Source organism: Mauremys reevesii, linkage group 4 (genome assembly GCF_016161935.1).
Source record: "Mauremys reevesii isolate NIE-2019 linkage group 4, ASM1616193v1, whole genome shotgun sequence".
Lineage (NCBI taxonomy): Eukaryota > Metazoa > Chordata > Testudines > Geoemydidae > Mauremys > Mauremys reevesii.
This window is the reverse complement of record NC_052626.1, coordinates 6,392,239-6,412,604: the sequence shown is the minus strand read 5'-3', so window position 1 is coordinate 6,412,604 and position 20,366 is coordinate 6,392,239. Positions and strand designations below refer to the sequence as shown.

The 20,366-nt window shown below is 44.9% G+C and overlaps 1 protein-coding gene across 6 annotated transcripts; it reads left to right on the top strand.

Annotated features, from left to right (window-relative positions):
• The first annotated feature begins 1,066 nt into the window (after positions 1-1,066).
• DNAAF2 (dynein axonemal assembly factor 2) lies at positions 1,067-20,303 on the top strand. Of its 6 annotated transcripts, none has more exons than XM_039534990.1 (4): positions 1,067-2,907; positions 12,207-12,353; positions 15,079-15,113; positions 16,218-16,450. In XM_039534990.1, exons 1-4 carry the CDS (start codon positions 1,150-1,152, stop codon positions 16,288-16,290), a joined length of 2,013 nt encoding a protein of 670 aa, XP_039390924.1. In that variant the 5' UTR covers positions 1,067-1,149; the 3' UTR covers positions 16,291-16,450. The 6 variants fall into 6 exon arrangements, 4 of the variants coding, with proteins under 4 accessions (XP_039390924.1, XP_039390923.1, XP_039390922.1 ...); XM_039534989.1 differs by lacking the exon at positions 16,218-16,450 and adding an exon at positions 17,631-17,875 and having other exon boundaries at positions 1,071-2,907; XR_005597638.1 differs by lacking the exons at positions 15,079-15,113; positions 16,218-16,450 and adding exons at positions 17,631-19,300; positions 19,424-20,303 and having other exon boundaries at positions 1,086-2,907.
• The last annotated feature ends 63 nt before the right edge of the window (positions 20,304-20,366 follow it).

Below are 20,366 nucleotides of genomic sequence, written 5' to 3'. Positions count from 1 at the left end.
TCTTTGCTATCCTGGAGAGATTTCCAACTGGTGGTAAGATGATTGCTATAGGCTGGGAACCGACTGGCTAAGCAGCAGTTCTGCAGAAAAGAACCAGGGGATTACAGTGGGTAAGAAGCTGGATATGAGTCAGCAGTGTGCCCTTTTTGCCAAGAAGGCTAACAGCATATTGGGCTGCATTAGTAGGAGCACTGCCAGCAGATCGAGGGAAGTGCTTATTCTCCTGTATTCGGCACGGTGAGTATTGCATCGTGTTTTGGGGCCCCCACTACAGAAAGGATGTGGCCAAATTGGAGCGAGTCCAGCGGAGGGCAGTGAAAATGATTAGGGGGCTGGGGCACATGATTTACAAGGAGAGGCTGAGGGAACTGGGCTTGTTTAGTCTGCAGAAGAGAAGATTGAGGGGGATCTGATAGCAGCCTTCAACTACCTGAAGGGGGGCTCTAAAGACGATGGAGCTTGGCTGTTCTCAGTGGTGGCAGATGACAGAACAAGCAGCAATGGTCTCAAGTTGCAATGCGGGAGATCTGGGTTGGATATTAGGAAACACTATTTCCCTAGGAGGGTGGTAAAGCACTGGAATGGGTTACCTAGGGAGGTGGTGGAATCTCCATCCTTAGAGGCTTTTAAGGCCTGGCTTGACAAAGCCCTGGCTGGGATGATTTAGTTGGGGTTGGTCCTGATTTGAGCAGGGGGTAGGCCTAGATACCTCCTGAGGTCCCTTCCAACCCTGAGATTCTATGAAATCACTCAGGAGGTCTTTAACTGATACAACCAGGGCCCCAGCTTTGGCTAGGAAGGTGAGAGCCACACGGGGCAGCCAATGAATGAGTCCTGCCACTGCACTGAGCGGGGGATCGAAGCAGTGAGAAAAAATTAGGCAGCATCTCCCCAAATCAATGCCCTGGCTGCACCGCTGCCTGGCTGGGGGAAGGTGGCCTGTGCCAGTCAGCCGCCAGCCTGCTGAGTGGGGAGAGGAAACTAAGGGCGCCCCACAGTCTCGGGGTGGACTAGAACCCAGCACCCGCCTGGCGGCAGGGCGCCCCCTAGAGGCGGGAGCAAGCAGAGCGGCGGGGCCGCCATTTTGTTTGGCGCTGTTTCCACGGAGACCAGCGAGGGTCCGGCCGGGCCGAGCGGGCAGCAGCGGCGATGGCGGCCGCGGGGCGCTCCGGCCTGGAGGAGCTGCAGCTCACGGCCGAGGAGGTGGAGCGGCTGAAGGGCGCCTTCCGCGACGAGCGGTTCCGGGCGCTGCTGGCGGAGTACGCGGCGGAGCTGGCCGACCCGGAGCAGCGGCGGCGGTACGAGGAGGAGGTGGCGGCGCTGGAGCGGGAGCGCGGGGTGGAGGTGCGCTTCGTGCACCCGGCGCCGGGCTACGTGCTGCGGACCAGCCAGGGGGGCGCCCAGCGCTGCTACCTCAACGTCTGCAGCAACCCGCTGCTGGGCCGGCCCCAGGCCCGCGCCGAGCCCCGCGGCCAGCGCTGGGCCCTGCCCTACAGCCTGGCCCCCGGCCGCGAGGAGCTGGGCCGCGCCGGCCGCCGGCGCCTGGTCTACGACGTGGTCTTCCACCCGGAGACGCTGCGCCTGGCCGCCCGCAGCGCCCGCTTCAGGCGCATGGTGAGCGACACGGCGCTGGAGGCGGTGCAGAGCCGCTTCGGGGTGCAGCTGGACCGGGCCAACGCCACCCCGCTGCGGGGCACCGCCTACAAGGGGGTCCCGCAGGCCTCCGTCATCCGCACTCCGCTGCCGGGGGGCGCCCCGCCGCGGGCCGAAGAGCCCGACTCCCCACTGCCCCCCTTCCCTTCCCCCTACTCCTACCCCGCCAGCAGCGCCCGGCCGCCGGCCCCCGCCGCGCCGCCCGGCCCCCAGGGGGGTGAGGGGGCTCGGCCCCCGTCCCCCACCGCGCCCCGCTGGAGCCTGCGGCACCGCTCCTACGTGGACCTGCAGGACTATCGCTGCTGCCGGGACTCGGCGCCCAGCCCGGTGCCCCGGGAGCTGGTGGTGACCATCGAGCTGCCGCTGCTGAGCTCCGCCGGCCAGGCCGCCTTGGAGATCCGGGGGCGGGAGCTGCGCCTGGACTCGCAGCGGCCCGCCTACCGCCTCCGCCTCCGCCTGCCCTACGCGGTGGACGAGAACCGCGGCCAGGCCACCTTCAACAAGGCCAAGCGGCAGCTGCTGGTCACGCTGCCCGTCCTGCCCCCGCCCGGCCCGAGCCTCGCGGCCCCTGCAGAGCCCAGTGGAGCGAGCCCGGGAGAGCCCGAGGCCGGCCTTGCTACGGGCCAGGAGCAGGGGGAAGAGGCAGGCCCGGCAGCCGGGGAGGAGGAGCTCGGGCTGCCTCCAACTGAGCAAGCGTGTGCGCCAGGCGGTAGCGGCCGGGCCCCCAGCAGCCTGACTCCTCCCGGGAGAGCGGTGTGCCCCGGCAGCATGGATCTTACCTCGTGCACCGCCACCAGCAGCGAGGCGGATCCTCCCCTGGCACCCAGTAACGGCACAGATCTTCCCACCTGTCCCAGCAACAGCCTGTGCCCTGCCGTGCCCACCGAGTGCCTTAGCCGAGGCGGCTACCCAGACCTTCCTGCGGCCCCCAGCACCTTGGCCGCTCCGGGTTGTCCCCCCTTCCAGTGCACCCAAGACGAAGAATCTCTGACCCTGCTCTTGCAGGTGCCGAACATCCAGCCAGAGAGTTTGAAGGGGGAAGTCGGCACAAATCACTATAAGCTCGGTTTTTGTTCCAAGGACGCTGCTTCCTACTCCTTCCTCTTACAGTTTCCTCTTGAAAACAAGCTGACCCCCCCAGAGACTGGTATTAATGTCTCCCCCAACAACGCTGTAATAGGACTAGCCAAATCTCCTGAGAGTGCTGGACTTTGGGGGAAGATGTACTTCGGCGTAAACAGCAACGCTCTGCAGGTAAATTACCTTTAAAATGACACATCCAATATATAATGCTCCTGAAATAATCTTAAATTTAGATATGCTTTGTGGAAGGTCATAACTTAATCAATTATTTTTTAAAAGATGATTGGCTCAGGGGATAGTTAATGGAATATAAAGCTTTTCACTTCTAGGCCACTAGTTCAGGTTTAAACCAGGTGGGTAGTGCCTCCAAGTCCATTACCATCTGACAGCTGTTCAGTGGCCTATGTAAATTGAACCACTACATTTGATGACCCTATTATGATTCAGGGTGGGCAGATGTCCACATGGCTTAAGAAACTCAGCAAGGCCCAGCATTGAATGGGGTGGAGTGAAAACTACTCTTGCTCTCAGAGGTGGTCCCTCTAACTAACTAAGACCTTTTTTCAGAGTAGCAGCCGTGTTAGTCTGTATCCGCAAAAAGAACAGGAGTACCTGTGGCACCTTAGAGACTAACAAATTTATTTCAGCATGAGCTTTCGTGAGCTACAGCTCACTTCTTCGGATGCATAGAATGGAACACACAGACTAAGACCTTGTCTACACTGGGAGGGGATTGATTTAAGTTACGTGACTTCAGCTATGTGAATAACGTAGCTGAACTCGATGTACTTAGATCTACTTACCATGGTGTCTTCACTGTGGTAAGTCGACTGCTGACGCTTCCCTGTTGACTCTGCCTACGCCTCTTGTTCCGGTGAAGTACTGGAGTCAACTGGAGAGCACTCGGGGGTCGATTTATCACATTGACTTTAGCTGCGATAAATCGACCCCTGATGGATTGATCGCTCTGGAGGTAAGTGTAGACGTGCTCTAAGGGTGAATCTTTTGACCAATGGACCTGAAAAAGCGAAGAGAAGTTTGCAGCAGAGACTTCACAACCAGGAACGGAAAACTGAGCTAGAGGAGCGAGATCCAGGAAAGGCAACCCTAGGATCCCTGAAGGCACTGACCAAAATCCAAGGAATGCTCAAAAGTGAGGTGGACTCTGAGGGAGAGAACTGCCTACACATTTATGATTTTTCAATAGCCCTGCACATCCCTAGTGCTGAGTAAAGTCAAGGTGGGTAGGCAGAACTGTGTGAGGGAAGCTTGGTCTAATGTACCTGTTTTGTGGTTAAATAATTGGTTTTAATTTTTAGGGCTGTCAAGCTATCATCTTCCACAAGCACTAAATTCACATGAAAAGTAGCATATGTATTTGCACACACATACAACTATTTTGAAATGAAAGTGTGTGAATACAGTATACACCAGTGGTTCTCAAACAGGGATACTCAGAGGTCTTCAGGGGGTGCATCAATTCATCTAGATATTTGCCTAGTTTTACAACAGGCTACATAAAAAGACCTAGTGAAGTCAGTACAAACTAAAATTTCATACAGCCAATAACTTGTTTATACTGCCCTATATACTATACACTGAAATGTAAGTACAATATTTATATTCCAATTGATTTATTTTATAATCGTATAGTAAAAATAAGAAAGCAATTTTTCAGTAATAGGGTACTGTGACACTTTTCTATTTTTATGTCTGATTTTGTAAGCAAGTAGTTTTTAAGTGAGGTGAAACATGGGAGTACTCGACAAATCAGACTCCTCAAAGGGGTACAGTAGTCTGGAAAGGTTGAGAGTCACTGGTATACACAGCCGATTTCAAGATAGCTATATACTGCTATAACTATTGAAAGAAGACTGCTAAAACAAGCAGATTAACATAAAAAGCAGCTTTAAATTTTAAAAAGCCGTGGATTGCCATCTTGAATTAGAGCTCCTGTAATGTCATGTGAGCAATCTAGATGTGATCGCTCACTTAATTTTTTCCTTATTCCCTGGGCCATGGACATTCCACATGACTTTTTCTCAGTAGTCATCTAGAAATGTCTATCTCCAACATATGGAAATACTCAAAACTGTTTTTCTTCAATAGTGAAGAGCATTCACTGGGATTTCCATGATAAAGAAGTAGACTTCCCTGCACATGGAGCACTTAAAACAAACTTTCCATGTATAAGGGCCCAAGAAAATGGAATCCTGGACTAATTCTTCAAGTCTGGAATTTTGGGTTCAACTTCACTATGTTCTAGAACCATGAAATCCTTTACAACTTGGAACACACATTGTGAGATGCCCATTTTTAAAGCTGACTAGTATCTTCAGTATATTCACTGGGCTGAGGGCCTGGAGTATGGACAATTTCTTGCCAAAATCTGAGGATTGTAAAATATTGTATGACCCATTCAGGGATTCTGGGACTTTTTAATTTTTGGTTGTTTTTTTTTTCTCAGTGTATAAAGGGACAAGGTTTTGAAACTTGACTTCTAATTTTGCATGCCTACATGAAAGCCACCTTATATCATTGTGAGAGAAGTTGCTGGTGAAAGGAGTGGGTGAGAGAGGGTATTGTGGGGCGGGATGGGAGTGGGATTAAAAAAATATTCCCCAACAGGGCTCTGATTTAAGGTACTGTCCCTCAAGGCCTCTCCAAAATCCCCTCCTGGGCTGTTTGCCTAGATTTACCTAACAGCAGATCCAGATCTCTCCCAGTGTTACTTGTATTCCAGTCTACATCTCCTGTGTTCACACTGGATTACATTCTCCAGAATGTTGTGGTCCTAGGCTGAACCAGGAACAGGGCTATAGGTAAATCCTGACTGCCCTTTTAAAGGGCTAGCTTGCCTCTTGGCATTAGCCTATATAGTGAAATACTTAATTCTTAACAGAAATAGAAATCAGGTTTGATCTTGTTGGGTGAATCAAGAATATATTCTGCCTTCAATAATGTTTAAACTATATTCAGAAATGGGAAGCAGATTCAGAGAGGCATTTAATTTAGGCAGATCAGCCACCTGCAGCTTTTGGGGCAAAAGTGCCTTATTTCGTTTAATTAGAGAAATATTGGTTAAAGTACTAACTGAAATGTATTTAACTTCCTCCAGGTTAAGTGTAAGAAACATCAGGTATTCCTCCAAGTGCTGGGGAGGCTATGCTCATAGGGGTATATACTTTTATCATTGGTGGTTGTGCTCTAAAATCATCATATTTGGGGGAAAAGTTACTGAATACTTAAAATCCTAAAGCCTGACCTCCCTTTAGACATTGGCATTGGGTTTATTCCATAACATACTAGGAATAAGATTACACAGGGAATTGTGCTCTCTTTCTTTTGTGGTCTGTATATAGTATCACCTGTAAATGGAATAATCCCCTTACTCGTAAATCTTTGATTGGGCCCAATGTTCATGGGATGTAGTGGTGCTGGAAAAAATGTTTAACTTTTTCCAAAGATACTTTTTTCATTACTACACTATCTGGTACTCTTTCATCACTGAAGGATACAATCCTCTGTACCAAAAACCCAAGGTCAAACAAACTTGATTATGATGTGTGTTGGGACTTTAACTCATGAGTTGTGGTCACAAGAATGTCCTCTTTATGACTGTTCTTATTTAAGATTATAATTTACCATACTGGGAAGTGACTTAAACTTGGGCCTGTGGACTGGTTACAGAGAGACACCCCATTTTCTCAGTAATGTTAGACATGCTGTGTTAATTCATGGTTAGATCTTATAGTAGATAATGACAAGTTTTATTGTTTGTGAGAAGTTAATTAAGGCATATGTCTGAAAGAACATTGTGCAGGGATAGGAGAGCTCTCTTGGACCCTTGTATCAACATTGACACGCCTGTGGAGTACATTTTACATCTGTGTGCAACCAAGGATACCAGAAGGATTGTGGATTGACTGTTATCCTACACAGCTGGACCTCCTCATGACTTGACAGTCTAAGGGTATGACATGCATCCGACGAAGTGGGTGTTCACCCACGAAAGCTCATGCTCCAAAATGTCTGTTAGTCTATAAGGTGCCACAGGACTCTTTGCTGCTTTTAAGGGTATGTCTGCACTTAGAGTTCTCGCGCTGTAAGTTTCACTGGTGATAGGGAACCAGTGAAAATAAAAGGCTGGTTTGTGTACTCATCCAATTCCTCAGGCATTGGAGAGCATTTACACTACCAGCACTTCCATCGCGGATGAGAGCAGCCCTGTAGGGCAGCTATCCCACAGTGCAGCTCTCTCGATAGGTCTTGTGGGAAGGCGGGGGTGAGGGGAAGGCATTCTGAGTCCCTTCTCAGTATCCTGTGCTGCCCTGCTTCATGTCTCAGGAGCCTCATTACTTTCTTGTTTCTTCCGTGGCACTTTTTTTTAAAACCTCCTGCTGTTGGGCTGCTTTCCCCACCACATCTACAAACAAAGGGAAAGGGACCTTCGGACATCCATGTGTCAGAGCAGCAGAGATGCTGGCCAGAGTGGTCGCTTTTGGAACTGGGGGATATCCTCCGGAGGCCAAAAGGTGTTTACACTGCTAGAACGAGTCTTCACTTTCACACATAGGCGTGCGCAGCACATTTCATTAGGGTGTGCACCCAGGGAGCCCTGCCCCTGCCATGCCCTAGCCCCGCCCTGCCCCCTTCCACTCCCTCCTACTTCCTGCCCCCTGACTGTCCCCCTCAGAACCCCCAACCCCCTCGCGCCTTGTCCCCTGACTACCCCCTCCTGGGAACCCTGCCCCTAATTGCCCCCGAGGACCCTACCCCCTATCTAAGCCTCCCTGCTTCTTGTCCCCTGACTGCCCCCCTAGTACCCTAGCCCCTACCTGTCCCCTGACTGCCCCGACTTTTATCCACACCCCTGCCCCCAGCCAGACCCCTGGGACTTCCATGCCTATCCAACAGCTTCCTGCCCCCGACAGGACCCCCAGAACTCCCGACCCATCCAACCCCACGCTGCTCCCTGCCTGCCCCAACCCCTCTCCACACCCCTGCCTCCTGACAGCCCCCCCCCAGAACTCCTGACTCATACAACCCCTCCAAGTCTTGTCCCCTGACCACTCCCTCCAGAGACCCCCGCCAGGACCCTCCTTGCTTCCTGTCCCCTGACTGCCCTGATCCCTATCCACTCCCTGCCCCCTGACAGACCCCGGGACTCCTATGCCTCATCCAACCCCCCCTGCTCCCTGAGTGCTCCCTCCAGAGACCCCTTGCCCCAACCACCCCCGGGGATCCCACCCCCGATCCAACTCACCCTGCTCCCTGTCCCCTGACTGCACCCACTCCTTAGCCAACCCCCAGCCCTGGCCCCCTTACCATGAGGCTCCTAGTAGCATGTTCTGCTTGGCGCAGAGCCAGACACACTGCCCCATGGGAGCAGGCAGCCCCGCCCCTCAGAGCACTGCGTGCGCGGCAGCATGGCTCCAGATGAGCGGGGAGCGTGTCTGCCTCCCCATGGAGCCAAACACTGCCCCACAGGATTGCGCAGTCCTGGCCCCCAGAGTGCTGCGCACGCGGCAGCATGGCTCCAGAGGAGAGGGGAAGGTGGGGGAGGGGCTGACGGCTTGCTGCGCTCGTCTGGATGCTCTGGCCCGGGAGCGCGGACCCCACGGCTTGCCACACCGGGAGAGTGGGGCCATTTTCCCACCCCTGCATTAGGGTGTGCCTGGGCACACCCGGCACACCCCGTGCGCACGCCTATGCTTTCACAGCAGCGCAAAAAGAACAGCGGTAAGAACTGTATGCCTCTCGTGAAGGTGGTTTTCTTTCTGCGGTGGAAACATCACAAAGAGTCATTAACAAGTGTAGACGCTCCCACAGTTTTAGTGCAAAAAAGGGACTTTTTATGCTTTAAATTGTAAGTGTAGACATACCCTAATAAAGCAAGCATTTTTTCCTTGCTCCTCATATGCTTATATTAGTTTTATAAGAGTTGGACATGTGAAATTTATAGTCTTACCTAACTGCATATATTAATGCTTCCTTGCTATAAAACTGTAAGTCTGACTGGCCCCTTTGTAATAAAGTAATCAATTCTGTATATAATACTGTAACAGCTGTAACTTCTACCTAGTATTATCGTAAGCAGATGCGTAGATATGTACTTCAGAAATGTTGTATTTTCTAACATCTAAACTCCTTACCTTTTTTGGTGATAAGGCACATTGTAGGGAAAATCCTATTTTGTTAAAGGTAAATATCCTCCACAGTTGTCTGTCACAGAGGTGTTGACAAGAGAGGCCATGGGAACTTTTTATATAGTCTGTCATTTAAATGTTTTTAAAGGGACCCTCAAGGCTGACAATCCCTAAAAGTAGCCAATCTCACAATCTCTTTAAAAATACCATTTTTTTTTTTTTAATAAACATTTCTTCTGACACTTAAAATTATCAGCCTTTCCAAAATCAGGGCTGCGTTATGGATACAAGTGTGGTAATCCACTATATATGAACCCAGAGGGCTGTGTTCTGAAATGCAGGGTTCATGTATATTTAAAGCCCTTTCCTACTTCCAAGAACAAAGCTGTCCATGAGAGCTGAGGGGATGGCACAGTGCGCCCAGAAAATCTGCTTCCCTGCAAACCAAAACAAAGCTAGTGGATCTTACTGTTTTTATTTATGATAGTAATGGTAGCCTGTCTTCAGTGCTGGACAAAACTTTTCCTGTTATTTCAAAGCAATTTTGAATGTGACTACAAGTCTTGAAAAGTTTGTCTTTGTCGATATAGTTGTTTGCAGTTTTTGTAGAGTACTAACTTTCCTGTCTAAAAAAGAGTTAATATACTGTGATTAGGACTAGGTTACTTATTACAAGAGGATGCTAGAAACTAAGACTTTCAAGATTACTCCCATGAATGTTTTATTTTGGGGTCAATTAATTCTGTACTGAAGATTTTGAGACACTTAGCAAATTTTTGGCAGGTCACAGAAGGGAAAAAAAGAGAACTTCATTGCTTGATTTTGAAGTAATCTCTTCTCTAAACTACATTACAAATAATAATAGGTTTCCATATCATATAAAGCAAACTGAATAACTGTTAATTGTTAGGTGTATTATGGGACTGGACTAAATGACCTCTCAAGGTCTCTTCCCGTCCTGTGATTCAGTGCTCATATTAAAAAGAACAGGAGTACTTGTGGCACCTTAGAGACTAACAAATTTATTTGCGCATAAGCTTTCGTGGGCTAAAACCCACTTCATCGGATGCATAGAATGGAACACACAGAAGATATTTATACATAGAGAGAACATGAAAAGGTGGGAGTAGCCATACTAACTGTAAGAGGCCAATCAATTGAGTGCTCATATTGTATGTAATCAAGAGGAGACTTCAACAGAAACCATAGATGTCTACAGTTTGTTCCTCAGCAAGAACAATCAACAGAGCAAACTCTACAGATGGCAGATGCAGTACAGGATGACAACGACTCAAGGATTCCAGACAGCCAGTTATTGTAACTAATGGGCAACCAAATGACCAAGTTGTTATGCAGCCAGGTCATGTAATTCGAAAACCAGTACCATTCAGAGACACTTAACAGACAGACAGCGTAATGGCAGAAATACTGTAAATGGTAGGAATGTAGAACTTAAAGGGGGAGATGTAACAGAATGCTAAAGTTTATTATATTGTTCTGCCACTAGGTGGCACTGTGTGAAATACCATCTTTAAGCTAACCTCAGTCATGGCAGGCAAAGCATTAAAGGATCTTATGATACACACTAGATGTGTTCCTCTCGCTGAGAAGCAAGCTGGGAAGTTAGTCCATGTCTGGTACAGGAGCATGACAGGGATATCAATGGCTAAGCCCTTTCTACAAAATGTAATCACTATTACTACCATTGGTGGTGGATTCTGCTAGTGTAAACAAGGCCCCTACTGTATTGTCTTCATGAATAACCTCTCTGCACCCTCCCCATCTGTCCTGCTGCCTGTGTACATTTCTTGGATTGGAAACTCTTTGGGCAGAAAATGGGTTTAATTCTGTACTTTGTAAATTGGCAGTATATACATGATCTCCAAAGTTTCATTTAATGTTGTATGACTATAGAACTGTTTCATGCTCCCAATTATAGCTTCTTTTAACAATCAAAATTATATCTCTGAGAGCCCAGACACAGTTGGATGAGAGAGCTGAAAATACTCAAAATTGCCTCATTGCATCTAACATCAACAGGACTTCCTTGATGGCTGGACTTTTCTGGTATTCTAGCTCTTATTAGGCTGATGAAATGAGGGAGTAAAAAAAGGAGGGATTTAAGTGTGTCTATTAAACCAACCCAAGTAATTGAGAATCCTGGAAAAAGGGGTTTAATCTTTTTCCAACTACACCGCTACCCTGATATAACGCCACCCGATATAACATGAATTTGGATATAACGCGGTAAAGCAGCGCTGCGGGGGGGCGGGGCTGTGCACTCTGGTGGATCAAAGCAAGTTCAATATAACACGGTTTCACCTATAACGCGGTAAGATTTTTTGGCTCCCAAGGACAGTGTTATTTCGAGGTAGAGGTGTATTTTACATAATGGAAGAATTTATTGTTAAATAGAAAAAGAAACAGATGAATACATCTATAAAGTATTATTGTCTTTATTAAACAACAAGATATTCCTGGTTGTATTTTTGGACCATTAATATCCACAGCTGGTTTGAATCATAAGACGAGTAGCAACATGCTTTACAGTGCACCTGAATCACATATTAATAGCCCTAAAAATATACCCTGGAGTATCTTATTTAACTGTAAACTGCATTTCATTCCAATCCTCTTGTATTTACTCATACCTGAATGAAGATGTAAAGAGACAGTTTGTTACACAGATCTGAAATGGATATTGTCATATATATATTTCATACTCTCCACTCTAGAAGGCCTAATCTTGAAAGCTGATGACTAAAATGAGCTGTACTTACAAACTAATTAGATGTTTAAAGAACAAAGTAGTACTTGTGGCTCCTTAGAGACTAACAAATGTATTTGGGCATATGCTTTCGTGGGCTAAAACTCACTTTGTTGAATGGTAATTAAGCAAACCCACAGATCCAGAACTTTTTAAAATTGAATATCAAAAGAGAAGGGAGGGCAACTGAAACAATTTTTTCATTGTAATCGTTCCTCAAATGGCAATTTAAAACAAACACATTACATGTAGAAAACATGCCTCCCTTTAAACCATTGCCTTTTGTGTGAGGCAGACCCATATTTTGTACAGAAATCATTTAAACCATTTTCTTCATGTTCATCTCACTACTTCTGAATGTCTTATTGAGAATTCATTAAACCAGAGATTTAAACAGATATTGTTTTCACAAGTAGTGTGGGTGTCTCAGCTGCATATTCAGAATCAAAATTTTATATGTATCTATATATTTAGTGGGTTGCTGGGTACAAAATACCGACACATAGTGTGAAAAGAACATGTAAACATGTAACTTCGGTTTTTTTTGCCTTTAGGAAAGGTTGTTTGTCAGTGAAGAAAATGTTGATGAATTTCTGGACAGTGTTTTGTGCCCTTCATTCCTCAAACAGACAACACTGGAAAGCCAACCATTAATTGAGGTACTTGATGTTACTGAGGTCAAAAGTCAAATCAGATTAAAGGTAAGGATCTGCTTAGCAATGGTACATGGTACTTCTATAATTTAACAAGAATAGAGTGTGAAACCTCCCTCAAATGGAGTCATTCATGCTTTGTTTGGGTTCTGTTGAAAATCATGTATAGGAAGTGATGTTTGCAAGTGTAAACATCTGTTTTTGGAGAGGCCGATTTACTTTTAACTCCATTTAATTTAATTTTGAATGGGTGAAGTGGAACTACATACAGTTCTGGCTTAGCAACAGTTTTATTGGGATGACAGTGACACATTGTGTTGTCTCATGTATAAATACCTATATAATAAATCCCTCCTTCATATTAAAACAAAAATAGTCACCGATTTATATCTCAGTAGTGTTCAGGGAATACAGACCTAGAAAGTGCTTCCAATTCACAGCCACTTAGCTGTGCTGGAGTCTGCACTCTCCAGACAAACCAGGGGTAGGGACTTCATTGGAATAAAACCAGTCTGAGGCTTGGCTACACTTACAAATTTGCAGCGCTGCAGCAGGGTGTGAAAACACTCCAGCGCTGCAAATTGCGGCGCTGCAAAGCGCCAGTGTGGTCAAAGCCCCAGCGCTGGGAGCGCGGCTCCCAGCGCTGTCCGTTATTCCCCACAGGGAGGTGGAGTACGGACAGCGCTGGGAGAGCTCTCTCCCAGCGCTGGCTCTTTGACTACACTTAGCACTTCAAAGCGCTGCCGCGGCAGCGCTTTGAAGCGCTAAGTGTAGCCACAGCCTGAGGCTTGTCTACACTGCAGAGTTCTGGTGGCAAAACAGCAAAATCGTACAGACAGCAAAGCCACTTTTGGTGACAAAACTCTTCCATTTTTTGGTGACAAAATAAAACCACCTTGATGAGAGACATAGGGCTTTTTGCACAAAAGTTTTGTCGACAAAGTGCCAGTGTAGATGCTGCCATTCATTATGTTGACATAACTGACCTCCCCCAGTATCACACAATGCCTGCTGTGACTGCTCTGCTCACTGTTTTTGAACTTGGCTGCCCTGCAGGCATGCACCCCTCCCCTTTCAAAACTCCAGGAAGCTTCCACATTCCTCATCCTGGAGAGATCACACAGCAGCTGAGGATTCCGCTTCCAGTAGCTGAGGAGGCTGTGGGAGAACTCAAGGGAATTGCAAAACTGCAGGCAGGCAGAGTAGGCTGCTGCTGTGGGGGAGCGAGAGAAACTGCTGTGGATTGGTTGCTCAGGCTGCTGTCTGAACTTAAAAAGACAGCATGCCGCCACACACTTCCCCAACACACTCTCTCTCTCTCTCATATATGTACTCCTCTCACACACTTCCCAAACACACAGTTTGTCTCTCCTCCCCCCACCCCCCAACAAACACACATACTCCCTGTCAATCACTCTCCCACCTTCCCCCCACATACACTTCAATCTACTAGGATGCCCACAGAACAATGGGATTGAGAAACCTGCATCATGTGACACTGTTCTTACCCCATGAGACATTGAAAACCCCTCCCAAAGCACCATGTGACCAGTTGCGCAGTGGGATAGCTACCCACACTTCACTGTTCTCTGTGTTGATGCAAGAGCTGCTAGTGTAGATGGGCTCTTTCAACACAAGGAGCATAGTGCAACAGTGGTTAATTAAAGTGCTTTAATTCAAGCGGCATAATTTTTTTTGACAAAACTCTGCAGTGTAGACAAGGCCTGACTCTCCAACTCTTCTTTAAGGATGTGCTCAATATGAATAAGTGAAGAGTCCATGTCCCTCCATATACACAATTTTGAGTAAAGTTTTAGAGCTCTGTGGATGTAGTGTACAGTACTCCACTGGTTCTCAACCAATATCTAGATGAGTTGATGTACCCCCAGCCCCAGGCCAGGGGTACACAAAGGTTTTCCGGGGTACATCAACTCATCTAGATGTTTGTCTAGTTTTACAACAGTCTACATAAAAAGCGCTAGTGAAGTCAGTACAAACTACAATTTCATACAATGACTTGTTTATATTTCTCTATGCTGTACACTGAAATGTAAGTACAATATTTATATTCCAATTGATTTATTTTATAATAATACGGCAAAAATGAGAGTCAGCAATTGTTCAGTACTAGTGTGCTGGGACACTTCTGTATTTTTATATCTGATTTTGTAAGCAAGTAGTTTTTAAGTGAGGTGAAACTTCGGGGTACTCAAGATAAATGAGACTCCTGGAAAGTGTGGAGTAGTCTGGAAAGGTTGAGAGCCACTGGCATACTCCATTGGTTCAGGTACCTCTGAATTTAAAATATTTCATGCTGATGGATGCAGCTCAAGACAGAAGCCCACAAGGCCCAAAATTTGTACCTTGGAATGTGGAGGTCACAGACAGGAGGCTTAAGGAGAGGACAGAAAACTCGTTGTTTTGGGGATTGTAATGAGGACGGACTATGCTGAGATGGGCAGGGAGAGGTCACAGCGAAGAGGAGCAGTGGGACTGTCAGGAAGGTAGAGGGTACCTTGGAAAGTTTGTCTGGATAACAATCCCAACTTTTTCTATTTATTTGATCTGAGCTAAACCTTTGAATCTTGTGAGTTTTCCCTGTGAGTTAGGGCATTCTTGTGAGAGTCCAGGGTTCTCTTCTACACAAGAGCAAGTCTATGAGACTAGAGGATTAACATGGGACTAGGAGGCAGGACTTCATGAATTCTAATCTCACCACTGCCATTCGTGTGGTGTCAACTAACCGACTCTCCTCCCTCCGTTTTCCCATTAGTTCAAAGGACATCTCATGCAGCCTACCTCTGAGGGGTACAGTAAGCTTAAGCATTATCTCTATTTTATCAAACACAAAACTGAGGCACATAGGATAAGTAACTTGCCAGAAGTCCTACAAAAAATACATGCGTCAGGCAACTCTCCTTGCTCCTAGTCTCCTGCCTTAACCAGAAAACTATCCTTTCTGCCCCCTTCATTGTCTAAATACACAGAGGTACAGCCACACTTACAATTAATTTTTTTTTTATTTATATCTTAACCCTTTACAATAACTGAACAAGTTTGGAAAAAGCTTTCTCTGCTTTTTCAGTTTAACTTTGTCCATAGTAACTTTCACTGTTTCCCATCTCTAGTGAACATTTCCTCTCGTTTGTATGAAATTGTCAGAGTAATAGAGAGCACAACATTTTTAAGATAGGAAAATGTGATGGTAAAACTACCAAAGCTGACGGGGATTTGGGCAGGCGTAGCACCTGAAACTTAACTCCTTTTTAAACACATTAAATTTCAAATCAACAGGGTCTGTTTAAGTTCCATCTACAACTGTATGTTGCAGCTCTAGCCAACACTTAAATGCTAATCCAGAAACCAAAGTTCAGAAGTGGAATTTGGACTTTGATACTAAAGTAGCTGAGTAAAGAGCTTACTTCAGGGCTAGTTGCTCCACTGTTATTTCAATGAACTCTTCTTTCAATTGATTATGGTTAAACTATCCATTAGACTGAGAATTTTTCCAAGTTTCACTTTGCATCCCACTCTGGTGTTATCTCATTTGCCTTTACATATTTTTGCATCGTTCCAAATTAGCTGTTAAATGTTTTGTCCTTCACTTTTGTAATTTATTCAATATTTAGCCCTAGTTTAAGATGCATGTTTTGTGCAGATCTCAAAATAAGATATAGCCTTTTGCATATTTAGTTTTGTTTGTACCTAACAATGGAGATGCACCACAGCGGTGCAGTGGGCCTAAATTGTGTGGCAAGGCTCCCTGATTAATGACACTGAATTGTGTGTTGCCTTGGCATTTGTGGCAGCTTCAAGTAATGTCAATAATAAGGTTTTAGTTAAATAAACAAACACTGCAGTAATCCCTTAACCTGCTATTAATTTCAACAATTTGGTTTTATATTTTTTCAGTTTTACCCCACCCTTAGTTGTCAGCGAGCGGCAGAGCTGTGAAGTTCCAGTCTCTTCTGCATTTCTAGTCTGAGTGCATTGTAGAAGTCTTTGGAGGAAAGCTGGAGATTTTGGACACTGAATAAGCCAGGGGTTCTCAAACTGCACTGCGACCTCCTCCTGACAACAGAAATGACCACATGGCCCCAGGAGCGGGGAGCAAAGCCTGAGCTTGCCAGGCCCCGCTGCTGCAGGCAGGGGGACCAAAGCCCAAGCCCGAGCCCTGCCATTGTGGGAGGTGGGGGCGGAGCGCAAAGCCTGAGTGAGCCCCACCACACCAGGCAGGGGGGCCAAACCCCATGCCAGGGGCCTGTAATCTGAGCCCCACCACCCAGGGCTGAAGCCCTCGGGCCAGGCTTCAGCTTCAGCTCTGGGCCCCAGCAAATCTAACGCCAGCCCTGGCGACCCCATTAAAATGTGGTCCCGACCCTGTTTGAGAACCACTGGGATAAACAGATTTGGCTTTTGGCACCAAGGAAGTGGAGAGAGGGAAGGTAGTTTGGGGTGTTGATACACTTTTGTCTCTGGTAAGGGAATGAATCTCTCTTACTTTCTTGTTGACAGGGTGACAGTAACTCATTTGGGGTGTGGGGAGTAGACTAGAGAAGGTTTGGAAGGGTAACGAATCTTGAAATTGCTAGTTCCTGGAGCTAGGCAACTGCCTTTGACAACATTGAGCCACTCCACCGCAGCCAGACACACCCTATTTACTAACCATGGATACACATTATGTAAAAGCTTCTGCTGAAATAACCAACAGCAAAAAAGTGAATGTTGATCTATGATATTCAGTCACCTGGTTTCAGAGCACTCACCTTAGTGAGATGAACAAGAACAGTTCTCTGACGTTGTTTTATGCACACTCAAGACAACACTGCATTAGTTAAACTTTCCACATGTGACAGGGACATAGTTTTCACAACCCTACAGGCTAGGAGCATTTCCTCAAATGAAAGTTTATATTCTAGGGCCAATTTTGCAGCCATGGATTTGTGGAAAATGCAAGGCTGTGTGCATAACCCAACTGTGATCATTTGCTCTTTCTTCCACTATTAACTGTTGTACATCATTACCATTTGGCCTCTGTCCTGTCCAGCAACTCTTTCCACAGCAGAGTAAAACCTTATGGTGGAAAACAATCTGTAATACACTCCCATGTGCATTTTGATTACAGTATTGGGAAACCCTCAGTATAGGTCTGATTTAGCTTTCTGAAAGCACAGACTAACACAGATTGTAGATCTCATAGAAATAAATGCATTCTGAGTTATTCAGTATCTAGGCCTCCCCTTGATAACACACAAAAATGCTCAGTCTACATTAAGTGTTAAGGTATCAAAGTACAATTAATTACCTGTGTTTTTTTCTCAACAGTCACAGGAGGGTAAACAGTGTGAACTTGGTGAAAAAGAACAAACAGTTAACAATTCAGGAAGAGATCAAGTTGAAAAAGAGAATAGAAGCTACTTCAAAACAAATATAGAAGCCAACCATATTGCAGCTGACACAGCTGGAGAACATGGCATGGAAACTGACATGACTTCTGGATCTTTTACAACTGATAAAACAATAGGAGTAGTAGATTGTAGTCCAGGCCATTGTTTGCAGCTTGAACCTATTGACACTAGTTTAGCAATTTCTGGGAAATCTCAGATAAATGAACCACAGTTAGAACTTGCTTTCACAACAGGCAAAAGTGCCACGTCCTCAGACTGTGAAAAGCAAGAATTACTTCATTTGGAAGAGCAGGCAAAAATAAGAAAGGATGAAGAGGTCATGTCTTCAGAGCCAGCAGAAGAGAACCAACATCATTTGAACTGTACTCCAATTGTAAAGGAAATTAATATGCAAGATGGAAGTGTGCAAATTGTTAGAGATCACACAACGCACTGTGCATTCATTTTTCAAAATTCTTTGTTGTATGAGTTGGATTAAGTTATGGCAGGATTTTAATTATAATGGTCAGTTTATCATCTGCAGTTCAGGCTTCTGGGTTTTTTGGCATTTAAATCATTGCATGGAAACCAGAAATCTGAACCTGATTCTGACAGCTTCAGTAAGAGGAACTGATTTAATTGTTTTGTTTACAAGTCAACTTTTGTTAATTTTGATTTTTTACAAGTTTTAAACTTTCTTTAAAATAAAAGTATTTTCAAAAGAAATGTTAAATTGAGTAGAAATTAAAACATATAAACAGCAACAGTGGATTACTTTCCCTTCAAGAACTTGGACTCGGATCTTGATTAGTTGGGTAATCTCTCTAATTTATTGAAGTTTTTTTATATGTTTGTGTCTGTACTGTGTTTTTGTAATGCTTCTCTCCAGATTTGGTATCTTTGTTCAACCTACTGACAAGCAATACCCATCATTTGAAGTAAATATTTGCCAATACTCATTTTGTGGATTGTAAGGTTAGACTGCTAGTGATTTTTGGCAAATAGAATTTTTCATTCCAGGGAGAAGCCCACTTTTTAATTAGTCTCCTTAAAATAAATGTTTATACTGCTATCTTATCCTACTACTTTCCTTCAGATATACAGTATCCAAATACACCAGTGCAACCATGTTTAACTAATTTGTTTCTTTGTTATCCAGTGTATTAAAACCTGCATTTCCCAACATCTCTGCATCTATTCATGTATAGTCTTCTAGTATAGAGTCAATTTGTCTAAATTATTCCTACCACTCAAAATAAATTTCCGGGGTTTAAATATGCTGCCTGTTGGGATTGCATGACAGTGGAAGAGCAACAATAAGCAAGCAGACTTCTAAGCTTTGATATTAAACTTTCAGATCCCTTTTCTGTCACTTTCCAAAAAACAGCAAAAACCAGTTCCTTTACAAACTGTTGTACATGCTGAAGAAAATGTACTTCTGAACAAACTTAGGTTAAATTTGATTTACAGTTCAAATCTCCCATAAAATTAGGTTGCTTACATAGCTGTGCCAACCGCAAGTACTGAATTTTATTGCTTGTGACAACTCTAAAATGTATATACCGTACTGTGTTGGTTCCAGGATATTAGAGACACAAGGTGGATAAGGTAATAACGTTCATTGGACCAACTTCCTGTTGGTGAGAGAGACTTACACGGAGCTTTTCTTCAAGTCAAATCTGAAGAAGAGCTCTGCATAAGCAGGAAAGCATCTCTCTCACCAACAGGAAGTTGGTTCAGTAAAAGAAACTACCTCACCCATCTTCTCTAACTCTAAAATTTGACAGTTAAATTACCCAGGAGAACAATTTGTTTTGGCACACATTCTGTTTTTTTTTTAAAGTAATAAACATCCACATATTGAGATGGCTTCATAACAGTTGTTTCCTCTCCAGTGAATACATTTAAGCAATTTATTCACATCCCATAAAGGAGAGAAAATTAACAGAGTTTTGTTGAAAGTTGTCTTATCTATCAGCACACAAGTTAAGCAGTTTCATTGAGCAATAATTATTTTTAGACAGGAACAAAAGGCCACTGACCCTCTATTATCTTAATACAAGTGCAGTAGTTTTTTCTTCAGCCTTAATGTAACAAATTTATCCAATCACTTTTTTTTATTAATGTCTGTAAGTCATCTAGCTACATGAAAGTATTTTTAGAATAATTCCTGTCACCCAATTTTTTCAAGCTTGGTATGTATTTGATATGGTTTATGGGGACTAGCTGATGTTTAGACAGTGACTGTATTCCAGCTGTCACGTACATTCCCCCTCTGTACTTTGTCTAGGTCGTTCAGTGAAATCTGTTTTAAGGTTATTCCACAAAACTTCTTTAACTAGTATTGATAAGTTTGTTATACTTCAGTGGTAAGTGACATTTAAAAAAATGCATCACTACAGTTAGAATAGACATATTTCACTTTAACAAATGGCATTGTTTTGTATTGTTTCTGGCTTTCCGTTCCAGTTCAACATATGTTTTCATTAAACAGTATGTTTATTCTTTTTATATGGCTGACTAATTTGAAGGCTAAGTGTTGTGATTACTTTCTTTCAAATGAGGTAATAGTGTTTCTCTATTTTAACTCCATTACTGATTTTTTTTTTAACGACGTTAGATGTACACTCTTTGAATGGGTAATGACATTTGGTGTGTTTTTAAACCCTCTTTG

Excerpts from the sequence above, each read along its gene's own strand:
- DNAAF2 (XM_039534987.1), top strand. The coding sequence starts at position 1,150 with ATGGCGGCCGCGGGGCGCTCCGGCCTGGAGGAGCTGCAGCTCACGGCC. Across the intron at positions 2,908-12,206 it reads TAAACAGCAACGCTCTGCAG|GAAAGGTTGTTTGTCAGTGA; the intron begins GTAAATTACCTT and ends TTTTGCCTTTAG. Across the intron at positions 12,354-17,630 it reads AAAGTCAAATCAGATTAAAG|TCACAGGAGGGTAAACAGTG; the intron begins GTAAGGATCTGC and ends TTTTCTCAACAG.